The sequence below is a fragment of the Strigops habroptila genome, chromosome Z (genome assembly GCF_004027225.2).
Source record: "Strigops habroptila isolate Jane chromosome Z, bStrHab1.2.pri, whole genome shotgun sequence".
NCBI lineage: Eukaryota > Metazoa > Chordata > Aves > Psittaciformes > Psittacidae > Strigops > Strigops habroptila.
In genome coordinates this window covers 22,124,352-22,148,132 of record NC_044302.2, presented here as the reverse complement: position 1 = coordinate 22,148,132, position 23,781 = coordinate 22,124,352, and the positions used below count along the sequence as shown (strand labels likewise).

Below are 23,781 nucleotides of genomic sequence, written 5' to 3'. Positions count from 1 at the left end.
TCTCAGGTCACAGCTAGCTTTTGCTACTCCCTTCAGTTGATCTAGTTGCTTGTCCAGATTTTCGGAGCTATTTGGGATATGGACACAGCAACTATAATTTTTCCAGTCCAAATAGCCACAGACTCCATGTTCATGCAATAAAAGTAAATTGAAGTCCAGGTGATTCTGTGAAGCCATTTTGGAAGTAGCCTGCAGCTGGATGTTCAGTTCTTCCATTCCCAAGGCTTCCATCTGTAAACCTGAATGATATAAGGAGAGCCTGGTTTTGAAAGAGGTTGCCTGGGGTGTAAAGATAGACTCTAGAAGCTACCCTATAGTAGTTCCAGTATGGGGGTGTGCCATGAACGTGTGTCTCATCCTTCTCAACAGGCTAGTTCCTAGAGGTGCCTTTCTCCACAGAGGACACACTGTTAGTAATCCTTGTGTCTAATATTGATTCTGACCTGCAACAGGGAGGTGAGCTGCCCATTTTCCTTCGCCGCTATCCCATACTGTGGGTCCTAAAACTGGAATCTCTCATTTAGTGCAAGTGATCCCTAAGGATCGTTATCTGTTTGGTGAGTGGAGTTGACACTTGGTGACCAAGAGTCATTTAAAGGAGTGGTATCGTTTCTGCATATACATCCTAGCTTTAAAGCTTGAGCAACTGGGGATATTCTTTGGATTTTGGGATCTGGGCTACTACAATTACAAATCCTGGTACAGTTCGAATTTGCTTTTCTGCCCTTGAAGTGGTTCGGGGTGTAGTGAGGTTAGGATACATTAGTGTTGGTTGTAAGGGATCCTCTGGCCTTCCCTTCTCTCCTTCCCAAGTGATGCACCATTTTGCTGTTTGGGCATATTCCCATTCTCCTGCTCGTGGCACCTTCCAGACTGGGGAGATTTGACAACCCCATGGGATATTAGTACATCTATCTCCTGATGGTCTATATATCATTTTTGTTGCTCATGGGACTTGGGGTTTATGTTACAGCTGTTGTGTCCTTTCCTGTGCCCTTTCTTTGTTGGCAACTGGTCACTAGTGGTGTCCCCCAGGGCTCAGTACCAGGGGCCAGTTTTTTTTAATATCTTCATTGAAGATCTGGAGACATGATTGATCTACTGGAGGGCAGGAGGCTCTGCAGAGGGATCTGGACAGGCTGGATCAATGGGCCAACGCCAATGGGATGAGGTTCAACAAGGCAAAGTGCCAGGTCCTCCACTTGGGCCACAACAACCCCATGCAACGCTACAGGCTTGGGGAAGCAGTTGGAAAGCCGCTCATTGCAAAGGACCTGGGCGTGCTGACCAGCAGGTCGAGGGATGTGATCCTGCCCCTCTACCCTGCTCTCATAAGACCCCATATGGAGCACTGTGCGCAGTTCTGGTGTCCTCAACTGATCCCCAGCGGTAAGTCTCCTGTTCACATTTAGTAGGATGGCTTTAGCTTGACCAAATCAAACCCAAGCACACAGCTGCATAAAGAATGTTTTCAACAAACACAACTTTTTATTTCTGTAGAAAACAAGATACTTTTCAGGAAGGACCAGCTTATCAAACAGCAGTTTGCCTGTTAATATACATAAATACACCGGGTTACAATTTAGTGAGAAATACATTAAAAAAAAGCTTTCAAGTAGACAAAATAAATGTAGTAAAATTGGACTATCCTTCCCACATGCCTGCCTCAGAGAGAAATGTTTCTCCAATGGAATGAACTTCCACCCATCATCTGCCAACAAATATCTCCACTGGACACAAGCTGCAGGAGCATGTGAGGGTGGGCAGGGCCAGAGGGTTAATATCCAGTGTTGGAGATTAAGAGCAGTCTGAACCATGACAGACCAGCCCCCATTCTCTCAACTATCACAATGTGTATAGTGTGACAATAACCCAGCCAGCATGCTAAGAGAGCTGCAAGAGGTAGGAAATACCTCCCTGCTTCCCACCTTCGGGTCCCTGGAAGTTTAATGCTGCACTTCATTTCCCACAGCACTGTGGAACTCCCGTGACCCTGAGAGGTGTTTATGAACAGTCACAGGAATGGGGACATGGCCCCACAGTCCCCGGTGCTGCTGGGAGTAAACAACCGACGGACATAGACCTGCTGGAGGAAGGCGACCTCTTGAGTAGAAGGAATAATGTCTGGAGATATGGGAGAACAGCACAAATCAGCACAGGCTTCCTGAAGATTTTCCTGCCAGGACGCAGGCAACAAAGAATTCATAGCATCATTTAAATAAAATACCAGTCTAAATGAATTTGAAAGACATTCGCCATGTGCAGGAAGCCAGAAAGCTGATTGTATTACAAACTGGAATCCAATCTTCCTTCTACTTTTTGTCCTATTTCTACTTTTTGTCCTTTTACTTTTTGTCCTATTTTTACCTTTTGTCCTTTTTGTTCAGAGACATGATCCATCACTAAATTCTTTTACCAAATTTTGCAAACTGGGGAGTAAAACTTACCCAGTCTCCAAGAGAGAAGGAAAAGGCATCTGAACAAAACACATTCCCTGATTTTGCCCTACATGCTCTTACGTAAAAACCATTAGAACAGGCACCATGTGCAGTAGGGGCTCTGTCCTGTGTCCCATTCCCAAGCCACACAGCAGCAAAGCTCCCATGCTTCGCTTCGGCACGTGCAAATGGCAATTCAAGTTTTCCTACCAGCCGCCAAGACAAAAATTAAATGTTTGTAAAAACGGAAACATTTAAAACTCTTTAAACACTTTAAATCAGAACAGTTTCTCTCAGAACATGACACATTTTATGTTTAAAAAAACGAGGGAGGTGGGTTATTAAATAAGAATCTACATATCTTAAAAACACAGGTTCTTTACGTTACAGACAGCAGTGTTGACTGTCCTACACTGTCATATCCCCCAAGAAAGAATGTTCACAAGTTATTTCTTTGAAGCGCTTCGCAGAGGTTTTGATTGGCATCTGGTTCCTCGGTCATCACTTCCACAGCCTCCCACTCCCCTGACCTGCTGGACTTCTTGATGGCCTCTACTACACTTTGCATGTACAGACCATCTTCAAAAGAGGCTGCCATGGAGACAGGTTTGTGATCCCACGTCCGACGGTCTTCCTGGTCCTGGAAAGACTGCCGCAGCGCTTGCACCATGTACACCATTCCTTTTAGGTAAAGCAGTGGGATATCTTTAAACCCCTGATCCAAAAGGCCCTTGTTGACACTCAGAGAGTCTGTAAACAGTAGTTCTTCCTGGAGAGCAGTGTTCTTCTGCCCATACAAGTCTGTCCCACGAGCTATAAGGCGACCAGCGGACCCCACAACCATGACTTCATGGATGAATGATCCAGGCATGTTGAAGTTGAGAGTCACAGTGCAACAGACACCCTCGCTCATCAGCATCTGGAAGAAGCAGAAGTCATCACTAGTGATGTGGCGAATCCCACTTATGGCTGTGTTCTGTTTCACAAAAGTCTTGAGCAAACCGTGGACCTTCTCCGCTCTCTTGTTGATGATGTGAGTCAGGAGGTCGATAATGTAGGTTCCCATCGTATGCAGGCCACCTCCTCCCATCAGCTCATCGCAGATCCAGTTGTACTTGTGGCTGAGCAGGCTTCCTCCATATACTCGCACGTCACAGATCATCACAGTGCCCACATAGTTTTCCTCTATCAACTGTTTCATCTTCACAAAGGTGGGCAAGAAACGGAGAACATTGCCAACGATGCTCATCAGCTTAGGGTAATACCTGGCAGCTGTGACCATCCTGAAGGCATCCACAGAGGTAGCAGCTTTCTCACAGATCACGTTCTTCCCTATTCCTGCAGCACAAAGGGGAAAAAAAAAATAAATATAGCACACACAAAAGGAAAATACTGAGATGACCTAAAGGCTGCCAAGAAGCGGTGTTGGAATCAGGCTTTCCTCCTGCAATTTCAGAGGTAAAGGTCTGGGAATTGAAATAAGAATATCAAGTGCAGCAAGAGTCAAAGCTGCTTCCAGGGTGCTCCAGTTGCAGAGCTGACAAACTCCCACACAAAGACTCCAACTAAAGAGAGGGCTTTTACATCCTGAAAGACAAATGGCATCACATGGCATCCATCAAGACACGATTTGTGTGTGTTAGCTAGAAAATTATCTGAATGCCTGTACAGCCAGAGGAAATAAAACATCATGTCCCCTGCAGGGAAGAGGTTGGTGAAGGGGAGATTTGATTTTCACTTTGTAATTCACCATCATTATTTCAAATAAATTAATAGAAATGAGGCATAGAACATACTTAGTGGCCTGTGTACAGAGTACCAGAATTAGAAAGAATGCTTTGGAAGGTCGATTGTTTAAAAAGCATTGCTAAATGGGAAGCAACACATATTGACCTGCACATACAGCCTTCCCACTGAAGCACTTCAGCTTGTGCTCAGCCTCAATCAACCTGGGCAGTCAATAATTTTTATTCAACTTTAAAGCAAAAATAAAGCAATACAATAGCATCCCAGTGCAAGCTCCAAATTCCTACATTCAACGGTCCTCCTCCCCTATCTTCACCCTTTTCTCATGGCATGGCTTTATTCTTCCATAGACTTCTGCTCTGAAAAATACTCATGTTACATTTTTCAGGGTAACAACCAGGGTGCGCCTACAAGTCTCTGACACTACCTGGTGCTGTCAGACCTGAAGGTCAGTCAGACTATACCAGTTTCTATCCCAAGAATTGCAGGAATCGCTGCACATGGTGGTGGGCACCTCTCCAAAAGCTTCAGCTTACCCAGGAGCAGACAGTGCTCCTTGCTCAGAACAGCTTTTAATGGGCTCCCCGATGAGTAGAAACCAGCACCAGTGCTTACAGGGGGCTCTGACAGGCGAGGGGAAGCCAGATCCCTCAGTGCAGCTCCTGGCTGCAGTGCCCAGCTCAGCCAGGGGACAGCCGCAGCCAGAGGAAACTCGGAACCTGTATTTCTAATAGATACAAGCAAAATCCAGTCAGACAAGACAACTACAAATTTTACTGGTCTCTTCCAAAGAAATCCCCTAAATTGACATGAGTCAAGAGAAGGGTAAGGTTGAACTCCCTGAGGACACTCTGGCTGCCCACTGGTAACCTCCTGTTTCAGGGATCACTTCCAACACCCCTGTCCCCAGTCCTTCTGCCGAAATGAGGCACAACACTCTCTATGCCTCAGCCTGGGTGCAGACCAGCACTGCATGAGAAGGACCCTGAGACAACCTCCATGAAGGAGGTCCTTCATGGCCAAGGGGGGCCCGCTGAGTAGCCTGCATGGTTGGAGGTCCTGCTGTCCTGTATCTGAGTGGGATGTGCAGGTGAGCGGACACCACGGAGTGGCCATGCACAGAGGTGTCCCTGCAGCACGGTCAGGAGGGGACTGGCTGCGTGCACTGCGAGGAGTGGGCTGGGCAGGGACAGCCTTCTCACCAGGACAGCCACCGCTTCCCCTCTTTGGCTGTTGCTTTGCCTGGCTATCATAGCCACAGCTGTCCATCCAGCACTGTCCATAAACACCTAAAGTCCCCAGCCTTGCCTCTCTCAGCACAAGCTCTAATGTTGACTCAAGCTACTAAAGCTATTTATTTAACCCATGTAAATATGCCCATTGAACTGAAGCCCCAGTTCTTTACTCCCCTGAATAACACTAGGTACTTGAGGTTGTACCTAGGAAGATGGACAACTGGCCGCTGCTGAAGCACACCAGACCATTGCTTTGTCCACCATAAGAAGCTGGGAGCATCTGAGGAGTCTTCCCAAATAACAGGCTGTTTCAGACAGACTTACTTAGGGAGCCTCCCGATGGATGAACGCTCATTCCAAAACACACTCCTCCACCTCACTTCCTGTTTGCCTGCGGTTTGAAAGACCTCCATGCTACTTGTCACAGAAACGGGAAGCACAATATGCAAAGCGCACTCACAGCATGCTTGTTCATCCTGTTTCAAGAACAGGAAATCTGGATTTGACCACCCAAAACAGTGATAGAGCCCTTTCTCACTCCTTCCCTCAGAATTAACATGTATGTGCTGTAATTTGTAGGGACTCCACAAAACCAGGGGGTCAAACAATCTGCTGCAAAGATATCACAAACAATGCAGTCAACCAGTATAAACCAAGAGGGATGAGGCTCCTCTGCAGCCATTTCAGAAGCCACCCATTGGTGGCTGGGCTTGCTACAGGCAGCAGCATTACCTTTAGTATTCTGAAGGAATTTTACTCTGAGGACTTCTCATGTTCTGCCTCACGCAAAAACATCCCCTATTTTACACTCTACTCCAGCCAGAAACTCCACTCTGTGCTCACTTAATGCAAAGGTGGATGCATTTTAACTGTGGGACATGAACCACAACACAGACATTCTGTGAAATTAATTTAGTTCCTCTGAGATCAAAAGAAACAAATTTTAGGATAGCTTCTTGCTTTGCCTGTTGTGGAGATAAACCATGAGATTACACTGATGTGAGTTTGAATTATCCTCTTGGCTTCAAACTGTTCTGTCTGGTTAATGAACTCAATCTAGTGGTACTGCTTTGCCTCCATCATTCTGGAGTTGTACCCGGGCTTGTTTATGGATGTTTCTCACCAACAAACTTAATGCAAGCAAGTTGCACCACATGGAAAAATTGGGTCTTTCTCTCCTCTCTGCCCGAAATAAAAATGTAAGCACATTTTAAAACAGGAAAAGAAGTATACAAATAAGTAATAAAAGTGTAAGCACTTTAAAACAAACAACCCCCAAGAAAACAAAACAAAACACACAAGACCTGTATTGTGTCCAGCTCTGGGGCCTCCAGCATAGGAGGGATGCAGAGCTGCTGGAGCGAGTCCAGAGGAGGCTGAGAGAGCTGGGCATGTTCAGCCTGGAGAAGAGAAGGCTCCTTAAGGGGAGACCTTAGAGCAGCTCCAGTGCCTAAAGGGGCTACAGGAAACCTGGAGAGGGGCTTTGGACAAGGGCCTGTAGGGACAGGACAAGGGGGAATGGCTTTAACCTGTCAGAGGGGAGACTGAGATGAGACCTTAGGAAGAAGTTCTTCCCTGTGAGGGTGCTGAGTCCCTGGCACAGGTTGCCCAGAGAAGTTGTGGCTGCCGCATCCCTGGCAGTGTTCAAGGCCAGGTTGGACGGGGCTTGGAGCAACCTGGTCTAGTGGAAGGTGTCCCTGCCCATGGCAGGGGGTTGGAACTGGATGAGCTTTAAGGTCTCCTCCAACCCAAACCAGTCTGGGATTCTATTTAGACATCACTGTATCAACCTGAACTTTCAAAGAAAATGTACTTGCTGTCTCTAGCCCTATCCTGATTTTGTGTTCCTTCAGAATGTTCAATCACAGCAAGCCATCCAACACTGGCTTAAAATATGTCACGACATACTTGGTAGCAGATCTATAAATACTATTGTGACAAACCTAAGAAGCTGACAGACAATGTCAGCATCACGCTGGGTCTGAGACGCCTGCATCAGTTTGCAGATCAGAACATTCCACAACATCCTTCCAGTTCCCTAGCTTTTCCAGCTTCCCACTTATCTATGCTGCTGTCAAGTATACATTATCGCCTCTGTACTACTGCACCAGCTTTGCCCCCATTTCCTCCTCTGGACAATGCCATCTTACGGGTTCCCAGCCATTGAAGAAAGAATCTGAATCCATTTTAGTTAATAATTCACTAGAGAAGGTTCAATCTTCTCCTTTTAGCCCACGTGATCACCAAGAGCCATGAGAACTAGTGAAATGCTAATTACCTTACTAGAACTTTTAGCACATTTAAAGAGATAAATTCTAACTTACAGGTCAAATATTCAGAAACAGAATACCTAAAATGCGAAGGACAGTCCTCTAACAAGGTAAACAAACTAATCTAACAATGTAAAACAGAAAAAGAGGAAAAAAACCTGCCTGAAATCTCTCTCTGTATATCTAAGTGGCATTGCAAATGTTTGTGCAGCAAGCTGTTTACTTCCAAACCAAACTGCTATAGAGCAAAGAGGTGAAGAACAACACATCACCCTGGATCACATGGTTTGAGATAATAGCCCTCCTAAAATTAACTCATGTGGACCTCCCGTAAACACAGTCAAAATATCACACTTGTTATTTACAGTATTACACACAAACCCACACCCACACTGCACCAGGTGAGAGGACATTAACACTACAAAGTCCTATGCTGGAAAATTAAGGAATGTCAGGATGCCCATGCAGTTGGCTCCCACTTCCCTGCCCAACCAGTTTGGGGTGTCACCTCTTGTCTCACAGACACCTTCACCCAGCCCATCCTGCTGGATTCCTCCTGCTGTCCCCAACTGCTCCTTCTCCCTCCTGCAACAAGTGGTGGAAGGATTCTTCCAGCAAGTCTGCACCTGGGACCAAACCAGCCTGCCATGGACATGGATGTCCAAAGAGAGCTCCAGGTGGTGGCCAGGGTCACAGCACGCTGGCTGAACCCCTCTGCTCCAGGCACAGCCTGGTTTGCTATTGCAGAACATGAGAAGGTTTGAAATTAATGAAGCAACTGAAGTTGCTGGGGGGGTGGTTTGAGTTTTTTTGTTTGGTTTGTTGTTTTGGGTTTTTTTTTCAAATGGGCATAAAACAATTTTACACAAACCCCCCAACATCATCTCTGAAGCAGCTCATTTTTATTAAAACTTCTCCATTATAACCCATCATGAGTTTAGTCTGAGGAAGACATGAGATATTTTAGCCCAATTGGTTCAAGACTTGCAAACCTATATGCAGTTATAAACAGCACATTTACAAAAAACTTCTAGGTGACCTTTCTCACAGATGGAGCTACCAATTCCACACAAAATCTTCAGCACTGCACCTGCATGGTGGTGCAACCAGAACTATGCTGAGGTAACAGCTGCAAATTTCAATCTGCCAATGAGCAAGGGATTTCTGGTCCAACTCCAAAGACAAAAAGGTACCTAGAGCCTTCACAGCAATTTGCCGAGTTAGTGGTGGAGGGATATTGATGCAAACCAAATCAACATCCTGGTGCAGCAAGACATCGTCAGTCCGACTTGTGTAGAAGGAGATGTTCATTTCCTCTGCCAGCTGCTTGGCTTCCTCTTCGGTCTTCCCCCAGAGCGCTTCAATGGAGAAGCCTTCTGCTTTCAGCAAGGGCACCAGTACCCGGGCAGTGCTGCCAGTTCCAAACACACCCACTCCAGGGAGCATTTTCATGCTGCAGTCATTCATGCAGCAGGGTCTACATGCAGGCCTTCAATAAAAAGTTCAGCTCCTCAGCTTTCTGTTCCATCCACGGTTCCTAAAACAGGAAAAGTTACAAGTCAGTATCAACAAAAGGCATATTTTGATATCAAACACATCCAGCCTCAAACTACCTTCTATCCTTCAGACAACATTCAAAATCGTCAAGAACCTGATGAAAAAAACCCAACCCAAAATCCCCCAAACTTGCAATCCAGAGAGAAACAATATTAAGAGACAAGTCTGATAATCCTATTGCAGAAGAAAGCAGCTTGACAAAGTCCTGAGCATCTCCTGTGCTTCAGAACTCAGGACACATGTACAGAAACACACACGAGCACACCAGAACAAACCAGAGACAGTGAGGAACAAATTGGGAGCAACAGGAAGCATCAAGAGGACAGGACATCAAGTCTATCGCACCAGTGGTAAAAGCAGCACTGCTGTAGCTGTGATGATGTCAGTCTCTAAATGAGATGAAGGTTTACGAGGTGAAGTAATATCTCTTAATAGACCCACTGAGATAGTTGGAGTGTGCTGGGCTGCATCCCCAGAGCATGAGCAGCAGGTCGAGGGAGGGGATTCTCCCCTTCTCCTGCGCTCTAGGGAGATCCCCCCTGCAGTCCTGATCCAGCTCTGGGGAAAAAACACAAGAGGGACATGCAGCTGTTGGAGCGAGTCCACAGGAGGCTACGGAGCTGCTGCGAGGGCTGGAGCAGCTCTGCCTGGAGACAGGCTGAGAGAGCTGGGCGTGTTCAGCCTGGAGAAGAGAAGGCTCCTTAAGGGAAGACCTTAGAGCAGCTCCAGTGCCTAAAGGGGCTACAAGAAAGCTGGAGAGGGGCTTTGGACAAGGGCCTGTAGGGACAGGACAAGGGGGAATGACTTTAACCTGATAGACGGGAGATTGAGATGAGATCTCAGGAAGAAGCTCTCCCCCATGAGGGTGCTGAGGCCCTGGCACAGGTTGCCCAGAGAAGCTGTGGCTGCCCCATCCCTGGCAGTGCTCAAGGCCAGCTTGGACGGGGCTTGGAGCAACCTGGTCTAGTGGAAGGTGTCCCTGCCCATGGCAGGGGTTAGGACTGGATGAGCTTTAAGTTCTCTTCCAACCCAAACCAGCCTGTGATTCTAAGAAATAACAGGGAAGCTTTTGGGCACATAATTCTTCCAAACTAAAAACAACTACTTGGAGCTTAACTATTTAATTGAAAACAGTTAAGCCCCTCCAGAGAACATCTAGAAAACAGGTCCTTGGGGAAAGCCTGGATTCACTGAGCTCGTTTAGCCTGGGGAGGTGAAGGTTTCAAGGAAAACTCTAATGTCAGTTTGTTTATATATACAGAAAACATTTTTAGAAAGGAAAAGGGCGCTCCTCTGTGGCAATGTGGTCAGTGAAAACTCGGGACAGTTACAAATACCTCCTTCTGCCCATGCCATCTAACTGCCAGGAGTACAGGGGTTTGCACACAATTCTTATACTCATTCCCTCCATACAAACATTTGGTGAAGTCACAATTCTTTTGTTCTTTTAAGTATTTCCTGGTAAATTAATCCCTTCAGATCCCAACTTGCCAGGAGTCTCAGAACTGCTTCTGGCCACAACTGGCTGAACTGCCTTTAGCACTTGCTTTAGCGCTGACTTCAAGGAGAGATGTCAGAAGTCTCCTTGATCCATGACACCACAGCAACCTACGATCTGGCTTTTTTTCTGTGCCGTTCTGAATTCTTACCTACTACACCCACTCTGACCTTTTCTGAACTATTTGGGGATTGTTTTAGAAAGAAAATGTTTTCTTACTGTTATGAACATGACACATTCAGGTATTTTTAGATGTTTATAATGAAAAAGCAAAGCCCATGTTTAAAAAGAGAAGTGCTACCAACACCAGATCAACACCTTTAGAAAAAAAACCCACAAGCAACAAGAGTCACGATCCATTTCGGAAAGGGATGGTTACTCATCTCCCCATCCTAAAATACTCACCCTAAGTTACACCGTGTGAAAGCAAATCCTGACATAGCACTGAGAAGTACCAGCCTGCAAGTTCAACTACGCAGAGTGCCAGTGCTCCATGTGCAATCAGCATTTTGTTAGCCTGGGGGTGCCTACGTTGACCAGCACAACAGAATTGGAATCCCAACTGAACTTTGGGCAGTTTTGTAGTGTAGTCAACTAAACCAGGACACAGAAACAGCAGCACATGTGAATATTAGTTTTGCAAAACACACACAAATGTTGGCAGATGCTAAAAAACACCTTATGAAATATTTATTAATTTAAATATTTACTGAACTAATTCAGCAGGGCTTTTTCCCTTATTCTGTGTGATGTTAGGTTTGTAATGATCCCATCATTGTCTTTATAAAGATTAAAAAATTCATTTTTTAACTCCTTTTTATCCAGCATCTAGCACAACACTCAAAGATGGTCTTAAAAGGATCTTGAAAATACTTACTATTCTACATTAGAGGGTAATTTACTGTGAGGAAGGATAGCCTATATTTGAGCTTGTTTTCTATAAATGATGCGAGCAAAAGTAAAACTGGCTGGGCAGTCAGTATAGCTGCTCAAGTCCCCACACAGCTGTGTGCGGCAGTTTACAGGCTGGAGGAAAAAAAAATGCTTTCAGTAAAAAGAGCACCATCATATTTTGAAAAGACATAGGCTAAAAAAGGCAGAACCGAGACAAGGTGAGTGCTTACTGGCATCAGGTCACACAGACATGGAGTCATAGAACCCCAAACTGGTTTGGTTGGAAAGGACCCTAAAGCCCATCCAGTTCCAACTCCCTGCCACGGGCAGGGACACCTTCCACTAGACCAGGTTGCTCCAAGCCCCGTCCAACCTGGCCTTGAACACTGCCAGGGATGGGGCAGCCACAGCTTCTCAGGGCAACCTGTGTCACGGCCTCAGCAGCCTCATGCTCAACAATGTCAAAATTACAAAACACAACAAAAGTTTAGAAAAGGTGGAATTCTTTGAGAACATTATTAAGAGCAATAGGAGACTGCTGCTGCTCAGATCAGCTGATTTCTGTAATGCTTGCCCAGTGACAGTTTTACTTTTTTCTGTTTCCCATCCAACTGCCTTTTCAAAATCTCAGTCAGGCGGAATTAATTTTAAAATCACTTACTCCCAAGACATAACAGGCTGCTGCATCAATATCACTAGCACCTATTGGCACAAACCCACAAAAGCTAGTGATTTACTACCATGGAGACTAACTCCTGATGATATCAGAACTTAAGGACAGCAGCTCACCACTAGTACCACAACAAATAAAGAACTGGCCAAGTCAGCCTCAGCACTGACTTCCAGCAAGGCCGTTGGGCTCCCAGGGGAGGAAGACGTGGCTTGCAGAGTCACAGGCTTGAGACTCCCCAAACGCTGCAGGCAGTGGGCTCTGCAGAGTGACATGCTCCCTGCCCCCACCTGAGAGCCACCCGTAACCTCTTAATCCCTCTCCAGTCCTTCACCAGCTGGGAAGTCCTGGTTTGTCAGAGATGGATGCAGATGCTGAAAGGCAGCAAACCCACAGTCCTTGCACAGGGCAAGTTACAGAGCATATGTGGCTCAGGCAGAACCAGAGTAACTACTGAATGAGCTGTAACAGAAGGTTCAATGAGAGCCTTTGAAAGGGGATACATATTGGTATCCCCCCACACACACTCTGCAGACACACTCAAGTGCTGGTAAATGAGATATTCCAGCAAAGGCCACCCTGAAGAAGCAATCTAAAACTCCACTGTATCAGAATGTGGTCACAGCTGAGGAGAGCGGCAGCTGCAATTAACAGTCTACGAAGAACCAAAAGATCAGCACTGTCCCACTGCAGAAGTCCCCAGAGCACAGTTCTCTGGAGCCCTACGTGCATTTCTGATACTTCTAAGGGGAGGAAAAAAAGGCAGAACTGGAAATGATTCAGACAAAGGCGATCAAAAGCGTACTACATCTGCTACATAAGGAAGACCTAAGCAAGCAAAGATTCCTCGCTTTGGAAACACCACCAAATTAGTTGCGTAAATCATGAAAAGCCTTTTATAAGCCAATCTTTCAGAAATTAAAATCCTCATGCATTGGTATCTCTGGGGATCGAACAATGAAATGAACACGCTTGTGAGGACCCTCCTGCAGAAACACCAAAAGGCAGCTCTTTTATATGGAAGTGAAAACCAGGCTCAAACAGGAATCTTGCATGTCAGGAGATACAAATCAATCTCCTTTTTAGAGAGATGAAATAATCACTGTCTGCAACTCCACTCTGAACCTAAATGTTCAAACAGAAGCACTTAAAGCTCTTTAACCTTTTATGTGGCCACAGAATGTTTCCATTCTTGCTGAATTTCACAGAGAGTTTGAAGTCCCATCCTACAGTCACAGAAAGGGGCTGTTTGACTCATATACTCTTACGCATAGCAACAATTGCATTGCATTTCTATGACCCAATGCAATGAAAAACCTGACAATTTCTACAGGATCCAATTCAATTCTATGTTGAAGCAGTCAGGGAATTCAGACAGCAGAAGTCTCAAGGACTACAGTGCCCCGAAACCATTTTGGACCATGAGAGATGGCCAAAGAATAACAGCCTGTGTTGAGAAAGATGCTGGTCAGGGTAGCACTGGCTCTGCAGAAGGAGAAAGCAATTCATGCTTCTCCAACTCACCCTAAAAAGATCCACTTTGGCTCCAGGGAAGGTGAGGCATGTGGAGGAGGTGCACAACAAGCAATAGGGGCACTGTTTTCATCCAGCGGGTCACTACTGTTAAGTTTGCAAAGAAAGCTAAAACAAGTAACAAGGGCTGTACAAGTAATAAAGTTGTTACTGGTGACATCCTCATGGATCTTAAGGTTGCATGAGAACCTTTGACAAAATCTACACAGGAACCACTCAGACTTCACTCTGCAGCAGGGGTTGTATACCTGTGATGTTCATACACTGCACAGACCTCTGTGAAAACAAATGCTGCCTTTGCAAGGACCCCAGCAGAGGTGTCAGAAATGCTGGTAGAGTCTGCGGGCATCACCCTGGAAGCCAGCAAGGTCTCTGCAGGAATCCAGCTGGGAAACTTCACTACACTGTCCCGAGAAGCTGGAGGTCACCCCCATGATGTGGAGTCATTATTTTCCTGTCACACTGTCCATCCAGCCTCCTGGCATACAGACACCTGAAACTCCATATGGAAAAGTTCATATGCTGATGTCAAAGAGAGATGCTTTCTTTACTAAACGTGCTTTTAATTCATTGCAGGCGGGTTGTGTGATAACCCACGACTCCAAAGCCTGGGGCCACCCTCACCAAACCTCAAGCCCAGGCCGGCACAGCGCTCGTCCTTCCTGCTCCAGATACACAACAGCAGAGGCCCCGTTCCTGTCACGCCGCTTCCCGTAGGTACCGCCCGAGGTCAAAGGCGGCGGCGAGGGCCGTACCAGAGACAGCAGGGCTGGCAAACCGCGGAAACCCAAGCAGCCCTCACGCTACCACCGTGCTGCGGCGCTCGGGGCAGAGCCACGGCAGCGTCAGGGGCGCCTATGGCACGGCCCACAGCACTCGCTGCCGACCGGGGCTGCGGGGCTTGGGCGGATCTTTACGGAGTTCTCTCACGGGGCTGGAGCGGGCAGGCCTCCACTTCACCTCAGGGTCCCCCTCCCTTCGCCCAGGGGCCCGGCACACATGGAGGAAGTCCCGCCGAGCTCCTCCCCGGCCGCGCCCGGCCCGCGGCCCCCTCACAGCCAAGCGGCCTCCGCAGCTGCCCTTACCTGCGGGCGGCCGGCATTGGGGGGCTGCCGGCACCGCCCGGCCTGGCCTCGCCTCACCTCGGCCCCGCGCATCCTCCCGCCAGGCGCGTTCCCGCGGCGGCGGCCGCTCGCTCCGCGCCCGCGCCCGCGCACGCACCATAACCCCGCCCCACCGCCGGGCAGCGTCGCCGAAAACGGCAGCGCTCAGAGAGGCTTCGCCCGCCTCGTGTAGAGCTGCCTATCGCTGGGGCCGACACGGGCAGGGGACGGGCCTTCAGCCGACGGACAGCGCAAGAAGCCAATAGGAGACCGGCGTGGCACTACGTCATCTCCTCGAGGCGCTGCCCCCGAGCAGCCCCCAGGAGGGAGGCGAACTCTGCCTTCCGGCAGTGCGCCCGCGGCTCCTGGGAGGTCGCCAGAGAGCGCTCGGGGGGAAGAGCTCCCGTTAGGGCATCGGGCGGGTGCTCCCGAGCACCTCTGTCATTTCCCTGGTTCACTGCGGAGGAGCAGAGAGCAGGGGCTGCTGACAAGAGCCTGTAGGGACAGAAAAACGGGAATGGCTTTAGACAGAGGGGAGATTGAGGTGAGATGTTAGGCAGAAGTTCTTCCCTGTGAGGATCGTGATGCCCTGGCGCAGCTTGCCCAGAGAAGCTGTGGCTGCCCCATCGCTGTCAGTGTTCGAGTGCCAGCTCCATGGCAACATTCCATGATGTTCTCTGCAAAGGAGAAAAGAGAGCAGGAAACTACAGTGCTGTTAATAACACGAGGTGCTCTGTATTGGCAGGCACGTACAGCATGCATCATGCAATATTTCACAGAATCACAGCCTGGTTTGGGTTGGAAAGGACCTTAAAGCTCATCCAGTTCCAGCCCCCTGCCACGGGCGGGGACACCTTCCACTAGACCAGGTTGCTCCAAGCCCCATCCAGCCTGGCCCTGAACACTGCCAGGGATGGGACAGCCACAGCTGGAAACAGATGCTTCTAGGTCTGATGACTGCAAAGGAGGTCAGCTTCAGGTGGAGCAAGTGGATATTCCTGAGCACAAACCCAGCCCTCCATGGTTGAGGTGTTTTTTGGCAGGATTCACTCGCCAGCTTTCACGCACGATCAGTGTGTCAGTGGGCTTAAATCTCGTCTTGGAATGTCTGTTCCTGACAAGCTCAAGCAGCACTGGTGGGGAGCTGCTTTCCTTTAATAATCATTTTGTACCACCTGAACAATGGAGATAAGCAGAACAAAGGTGTTGTGGAGACGAAAAGAGTTCTACCCAACTCATCTTCACCAGTATGAACAAGGAGCATGCAGGAATGTATATATACAGGATGGAGAACATGAGGAACATGCCCAAGAAGAGACACTGCAAATGGAACAAGTGTGGTAAGAGACACAAGCCCACCAACACCCACAGGAGTGGAGAGAAAGGACTGGGAAGGGATTGAGGACTGCTGAGAAGGTGTGATGTGACTTCAGCTGAGAGGTTCAGGAGTGATTCTGAAGTACCCCAAAGCGGGCATTAGGGTATGGGATGAAGCCAGGAAGACTGCAGGGGGTCTGCTACATTTTCTTTGCTTCTCTAGGGCTGACTGTTTCCCCACAGCTAGCACCCCAGTCCACCTCATGCTCCATGAACTGGTCTGGGGGCTTGGTGGGCCATCCTGGTCAGATGCCAAAAGACCCTTCTGCCTAGGTTGCAGGAGGAGGTTTCTTCCGCTGATCCTCCCATTTTCAATCCTTTTTGGGACAGAGAAATGCTTCTGCACTCCACAGTGTTGGCTAGCACTAGTGAATGTGCAGCATTTCAACATTCAATGTTGAGGAGCATTTAGCAGCTGGATTTGGAAAAGAGCATCATCTGCTGGTGGAAAGGACAGTTACTTCATCGTGTCTCTCTTGAGTGTCATGTGCCAGTGTTATATGACCCCTGCAAGGTCATAAATATGATTTATATTTCACTTATCTCTTACACTTTCATTTCCTCCAGGGACTGACAGCCAGCCAGAGGAGTCAGTCATCACCATGGAGTGCAGGTTCAAGACTGGAGCGAGTAATTTCATGGTACATGTGAATTGGTACAAACCTGCAGGTTTGGAGGTGCGGAATCAAACCAACACCACTTTGGGAGACAACTGTACCCATCTCATCAGCCCCGGCGTGCATACCACCAGCATGGTGATCTATGGGTGCAGAGTTTTCATCATGAGAATAAACGTGACAGACACTGCAAGTGCCACACAAGGGACAGTGAGTGGCACGTCTCCCGTATTCATGGGCTGATGAGCCGGCAGAGAACAGTGCTACGATGAGCACCATTCCCCCAAAAGCATCCCAGACACTGGAGGAGCTGACCCAGCACGGCCCTTTTGCCAGATGCATCCCACCAGGGAGCTGTGTGGCCATTGGGTCCTTGAAAGAGGACCTTCCATGCTCTCCGTCTGTGGCACATCCAGCCAAATGCTGAGCTGCTGGAGCTGCGGTGGTAGGAGCAGCACAGACAAGGCTGTGGGTCCAGGTCCCTGCCCCAGAGCAGAGCGCGGAGCAGGGTGTCCTCTGCCTCCAGGCAATCTCTCACATGTGTTTCTGTTTTCCAGGCTGTGGCCCTCAGGCATCTCAGACTAATGTCACCGAGAAGATGATCTAGACAGGTGAGTCCCCACAGCCACATGGCTGTAAGTTCAGTGGCAGGAGAGGTCCTCAGGGAGAGAGAGGAGCAGCAAGGGGCAAACACATACTGATGTTTTCCTACGAGTAGGTGGGAGCTGCTGGCAAACTAGGCTAGACACCAGTGGATCAGAGGCAGTGATGCTGGGAAGGGGCTCTGATGCTCTGACCACCCCTCTGGCTGAGTTTGGATGAGTTCAGAAGAGTTTTTGGAGACAATTCCCCAAGATTTTGTCAGCACCCTGGGGCCGTGGGGGTTGCAGGTGGTTTGGAGTCTGGAAGCCCAAGTTTGGAAAAGAACCGCCACCCTGAAAGAGGCAATGGCAGCATGCAGAGGGCAGCATCCCTCTGTGGTGAGATGGGGGCTCACAGTGCCTCTGTGATGGTTGTGTGTGGAGGACTCAGCTCCCTCCTGTGGATCATCTTTGGCTTGTGGTCAGGATGCTTCTTTACATGCTGATAGTTGGCCTGCTGCTGTGGTGATGCAGAAGGAATAGGAAAGGTAACGCAGAGCCACGCCAAGCCTCTGTTTCCCGTGGGAGCCAGTTGGCACCTCCTCCTCACCAACAGCAGAACCAATGCAGATGTTTTCTTAAATTCAAATGGTGATCATTAGCATTATTTTAACTACTATATAAACCATGTTTCCTTCTTCAAGAAAGCTCATAAGCAGACAAGTGGTGACAGTCACAAGGACTGGGCCTGCACCAATCTGAAGTTTGAAAAGAAGGGAACAAAACCTGCCTCTTCTGATGCCAACATCATTTACACCAGGTCAAACCATCACAACAAAAGCAGAGTGGTGGGGATGCCAGCACAGCCAGTGTAGGGCTGGATGTGTCCCACAAGGGAGAGGGTATTTGAGGGAGCAACTCATGGGAAAGGGGCGGGATGTGAGGGTCAAAGTGTTGAAATGGGGAGGCTCAAAGAGGCATCAGAGTTGCATCCCAGGGATGCAGAGCAGAGGCAGGCTCCAGCAAACTACAGGACATCCTCACCAGCCTCCTGGGTACCTGCAACCCTGGAGGAGGAGGATCTGGAGGCTGGAGAGTATGGAACTCTGTCTGGGGACAGGTGATCAGTCAACAGAGAGTTTGTGGGTCAGCGTCAAAGGGAGAACAGCAATGGGGGACATTACTCTGGGGATCTGTTACAGACTGCCTGATCAAGAGGACTCTGTGGACAAAGCGCTTTATAGACAGATAGGAGTAGCCTCACGCTCACAGGCCCTTGTCCTCATGGGGGACTTCAACCATCCTGATGTCTGTTGGAGGGATGGTACGGCCCGGCACAAGCAATCCACTGTCCATCATATTTGAAAAATCATGGCAGGCAGGTGAAGTTCCCAATGACTGGAAAAAGGGTAACATAACCCCCATTTTCAAGAAGGGGAAAATGGAAGACCCAGGGAATTACAGACCAGTCAGTCTCATCTCTGTGCCTGGCAAAATCTTGGAGCAGATTCTTCTGCAAAGCATGCTAAGGCACATGAAAAACAACGAGGTGGTTGGTGACAGCCAACATGGCTTCACTAAGGGGAAATCCTGCCTGACCAATTTGGTGGCCTTCTATGATGGGGCTATGGAACTGATGGACAGGGGCAGAGCAGTTGACGTCATCTACCTGGACTTGTGCAAAGCGTTTGGCACTGTCCCGCATGACATCCTTGTCTCTAAATTGGAGAGACCTCAATTTGATGAATGGACCACTTGGTGGATAAAGAATTAGCTGGATGGCCGCACGCAAATAGTTGTCAGTGGCTCAATGTCCAGTTGGAGACCAGTGACGAGTGGTGTCCCGCAGGGGTCAGTGTTGGGACCGGTCCTGTTCCACATCTTTGTCGGCGACATGGACAGTGGGATTGAGTGCGCCCTCAGCAAGTTTGCTGACAACACCAAGCTGTGTGGTTCAGTTGATACGCTGGAAGGAAGGGATGCCATCCAGAGGGACCTTGACATGCTTGTGAGGTCGGCCAATGCCAACCTTATGAAATTCAACCAAGCCAAATGCAAGGTCCTACACCTGGGTCAGGGCAATCCCAGGCACAGCTACAGGTTGGGTGCAGGAGAGATTCAGAGCAGCCCTGCGGAGAAAGACTTGGGGGTGTAGGTTGATGAGAAACTGGACATGAGCCGGCAGTGTGCGCTCACAGCCGAGAAAGCCAGCCGTATCCTGGGCTGCATCAAAAGAAGTATGACCAGCAGGTTGAAGGAGGTGATCCTGCCCCTCTACTCTGCTCTCGTGAGACCTCACTTGGGAGTATTGCTTACAGTTCTGGTGTCCTCAACATAAAAAGGACATGGAGCTGCTGCAGCGAGTCCAGAGGAGGACCACGAGGATGATAACGGGGCTGGAGCACCTCCCATTTGAAGACAGGCTGAGAAAGTTGGGGCTGTTCAGCCTGGAGAAGAGAAGGCTGCATGGAGACCTCAGAGCAGCTTTCCGGTATCTGAAGGGGGCCTATAAGGATGCTGGGGAGGGACTCTTCATTAGGGAGTGTAGTGGTAGGACAAGGGGTAACGGGTTCAAACTTAAACAGGGGAAGTTTAGGTTAGATGTAAGGAAGAAGTTCTTCCCTGTGAGGGTGGTGAGGCACCAGCACAGGTTGCCCAAGGAAGCTGTGGATGCCCCATCCCTGGCGGTGTTCAAGGCCAGGCTGGACAGAGCGTTGGGCAACATAGTTTAGTGCAAGGCATCCCTGCCCATGGCAAGGGTGTTGGAACTAGATGATCTTAAGGTCCTTTCCAACCCTAACTATTCTATGATTCTATTCTATGATTCTATGGTCTCTGGGAGTGCCCCAGCTTGGAAAGGGAAGGCTTAAGTTAAACAGGCTGAAGGAGCTGGAGGAGGAACTGGGGCTGGAAGATGTGCCACATCTCTTGGCTGCAGAAAGGAAGCAAGATGGAGGATCTCACTCCCTGGGGGCTCTTTCCAACCTATGTGCCTGGAGGTCCATGGGATTTGGCTTAGAGCAGACACCACTCAGCCATGGATCTCACCCCGTCCTTGTGGCAAGGAGACCCATCGCTTGCTCTTGGGTGGGGCATGAGGGCGGCCATATCGCATCCTCCTGACATGGTGACAACAAAGGATCGGCAGCAGGGCTGCTGGCCACCTTTTGATCAACAACCAGCTGAACGTGAGCCAGCTTGTGCGCAGGCACCCAAGGCGGCCAACAGCATCCTGGCCTGTATCAGCACCAGTGTGGCCAGCAGGGCCAGGGCAGTGATCAACCCCCTGTACTGGGCACTGGTGAGGCTGCACTTTGAATCCTGTGTTCAGTTCTGGACCCTTCACTGCAAGAGAGACATTGAGGTGCTGGAGCGGGTCCAGAGAAGGGCAACGGAGCTGATGAAGGGCCTGGAGCACAAGTGTGATGAGGAACGGCTGAGGGACCTGGGAGGTTTAGTCTGGAGAAGAGAAGGCTCGGGGGGGACCTTATCACTCTCTACAACTACCTGGTAGGAGGATGGAACCAGGAGGTGGCTGGTCTCTTCTCCCAAGGAACAAGGGGTAGGACAAGAGGAAATGGCCTCAAGCTGAACCAGGGGAGATTTAGACTGGAGGTTAGGAACAATTTCTTCCCCAAAAATTTCTTCACCCAAAAGGGTGGTCAGGCATTGGAACAGGCTGCCCAGGGCAGTGGTAGAGTCATCATTCCATAGCACTTAGTGACAAGGTTTAGTGGCGGACTTGGCCCCATTAGTGCTGGGTTAATGGTTGCACTTGATGATCTTTTCCAGGTCTTTTCCAACCTGGTTCATTCTATGATTCTATCTAGCCAGGCTGGGTGGCCCTTGGGCTGGCCTAGCACATGTTCCTACAGCATGAAACAGTCAATGTTGTTACTTTAAGAAGAAAAGGTTTTTAAAAAGCCAACTTCAACTGAAAGGGACTGCTCGTGACTCCAAGAAGAGCTGAGACTTCTCAGACACCTGGGACTTCTATTAAAAGCTTTGGTAGCCAGTTATCTTTTGCAGAGGCAAGAGGGAAGGCTTCTGAGAAGGCAAATACAGCTGCAAAGAAGTTTTTCAGCATCCCATTGGTCAAAAAACAAATGAAAATCCACAAAGGACATGAGCAGAATGAGAAGATCACTAAATTTCAGAGGCAGAATTGGGAAGCTAAGGTACAAAGTGACTTAAGACTAACAAAGGCTGCAAAAGGCTCTGTGTTTGCTCAACTGCCTTAATAATAAGAGGAAGGAGAAAGGAAAGTTCAGCCCATTGCTTCACCAAGAGTCATTAACTGATGAAGCAGAGAAAACTGGGATGTTGATAATGCTGCATTTGCATCCTCTCGTATGCCAAAGGTTAGTGAGGATCAGATCTGGGGTAGTGTTTTTAATGAAGAACCAGGAAAGAAGCCATGAAAGTGAAGAAACGCAGCCGGGGCTGCTTAAGGAACTAGCTGAGATAATCTCTTGAGAGCTCAGGGGCTCTGCAAGTGCAGGCAGGAAGGGTGGGAACAGCAGCTTTGTCCATTAGCTATTTTTAAAGAGGTGAAGTGCTCAGACAGAGCTGAGCCTCCAAAGTTCAGGTCTCAGAAAGATGCTATCACAAGCAGTTGAGCAAGTGTGAGGAGATAAGGATGTAACAAGCACAATGTCCTCCTTGCCCCAGATGTGTATGTGCCACCTCCCTTTGGAGGACAGAGGTCCCCGTTGTCTCCATGTGCACTCCAGGCAGGTGGGTGAGATGTCTATGATAGGTTTCCATGCCAAGAGCACGGAGCATGTCCTCACTGCCCCGCAAGCTTTGCTCTCCACATGGAGGAAGCCTATTCAGGCAGAGAAACAGAAGTAAAAGTGCTGCTTCTCCCAGCATGGTGGGTTTTTTAATGGCAGAATCATAGCAGCAGGCACGTGGGGAGACTGGAGGAGCCATCCAACCTGGAGGAGAGCAGTACGAGGGAGTGCAGCCAGGGAGGTCTCTGCAGCTCCCCAGGAGTTGCTGCCTGATGTGGTCCCCAAGCTTCACATCCACCGTGATGGTGTTTTTGAGTGCTGGTGGACAAGTCCTTAGTGCCACAGTCACTGCCAGCCTGGTTCCTACATGGTCCTCAGCTGAACCTCCCAGTGTAGGGACAGGACAAGGGGGAATAGCTTTAACCTAACAGAGGGGAGATTGAGATGAGATCTTAGGCAGAAGTTTCTTCCTTGTGAGGGTGGTGACGCCCTGGGAAAGGTTGCCCAGAGAAGTTGTGGCTGCCCCATCCCTGGCAGTGTTCCAGGCCAGGTTGGACACAGGGGCTTGGAGCAACCTGCTCTAGTGGAAGGTGTCCCTGCCTGTGGCAGGAGGTTGGAACTGGATGAGCTTTAAGGTCCCTTCCAACCCAAACCAGTCTGGGATTCCCTGAATGGTTCAAAGCTGCACCAGGAGAGGTTTATACTGGATATTAAGGGAGCATTTCTTTACCGACAGGGTGGTCAAACCCTGGCACAGGCTTCCTGGAAAGGTGGTCAAAGCCCAGGCCTGTTAGTGTCGAAGAGGCATTTGGACCATGCCCTTAATAACATGCTTTAACTTTTGGTCAGCCCTGAAGTGGTCAGGCAGTTGGATCAGATGATCATTGTAGGTCCCTTCCAACTGAAATATTCAGTTCTATCCTAGACACAGCCTCAGCTTGCTCACCCTCTAGGGTCAAGTGCCACCTTCCTGGGTGCATGGTGGATGGCCAGACATAAGGAGTAGAAGTGGAAGGAGGAGGGAGGACCAGTAGGGTGATGGAGGGTGTAGCAGATGAGAGAAGGGGCAAACAGGATTCACTATGGGCAAATTGCACTTGACAAACCCAATCACCTTCTATGACAAAGTCACCTGCTTAGCTGACATGGAGCGAGCGGTGGACGTTGTCCACTTGCATTTCTTCAAGGCTTTCAACGCGGTTTTTCACATCCTCCTGCCCAGCTGGGAGCAGTGCTGGGGAAAGGGACTTGGAGGCTCTGAGGGTCACAAGCTCCACAGGAGTGAACAGTTAGTGGCTGCGGTAGGGAAAGGCAACAGGGTGCTGGGGAACATCAACAAGGGCATCACCAGCAGAGATAAAGATGTCATTGTCCCACTCTGCTCAGCATTTGTCAGGCCACACAGGGAATGCTGTGCTCCATTCTCGTCCCCACTGTATAAAAAAGGTGTGGACAGGCTGGAGAGCATCCAGAGAAGAGCCACAAGGATGATCCAGGGACTGGGCAGCGTGTGAGAAAAGGCTGAG

The 23,781-nt window shown here is 49.0% G+C and overlaps 1 protein-coding gene across 2 annotated transcripts; it reads right to left on the bottom strand.

Annotated features, from left to right (window-relative positions):
- Positions 1 to 2,699: 2,699 nt before the first annotated feature.
- Positions 2,700 to 15,104, bottom strand: GFOD2 (glucose-fructose oxidoreductase domain containing 2). Of its 2 annotated transcripts, none has more exons than XM_030470841.1 (3): positions 14,927 to 15,104; positions 8,883 to 9,226; positions 2,700 to 3,776 (listed from the first exon to the last, which is right to left on the bottom strand). In XM_030470841.1, exons 2-3 carry the CDS (start codon positions 9,154 to 9,156, stop codon positions 2,878 to 2,880), a joined length of 1,173 nt encoding a protein of 390 aa, XP_030326701.1. In that variant the 5' UTR covers positions 9,157 to 9,226; positions 14,927 to 15,104; the 3' UTR covers positions 2,700 to 2,877. The 2 variants fall into 2 exon arrangements, with proteins under 2 accessions (XP_030326701.1, XP_030326700.1); XM_030470840.1 differs by having other exon boundaries at positions 14,984 to 15,074.
- Between the last annotated feature and the right edge of the window lie 8,677 nt (positions 15,105 to 23,781).

What these genes read in the sequence shown, in the direction of transcription:
- GFOD2 (XM_030470841.1), bottom strand. Translation starts at nt 9,156, where the DNA reads ATGAATGACTGCAGCATGAAAATGCTCCCTGGAGTGGGTGTGTTTGGA. An exon ending in AATTGCTGTGAAGGCTCTAG is followed by an intron (nt 3,777 to 8,882) that starts GTACCTTTTTGT and finishes TTTGTGCTGCAG; the next exon opens with GAATAGGGAAGAACGTGATC.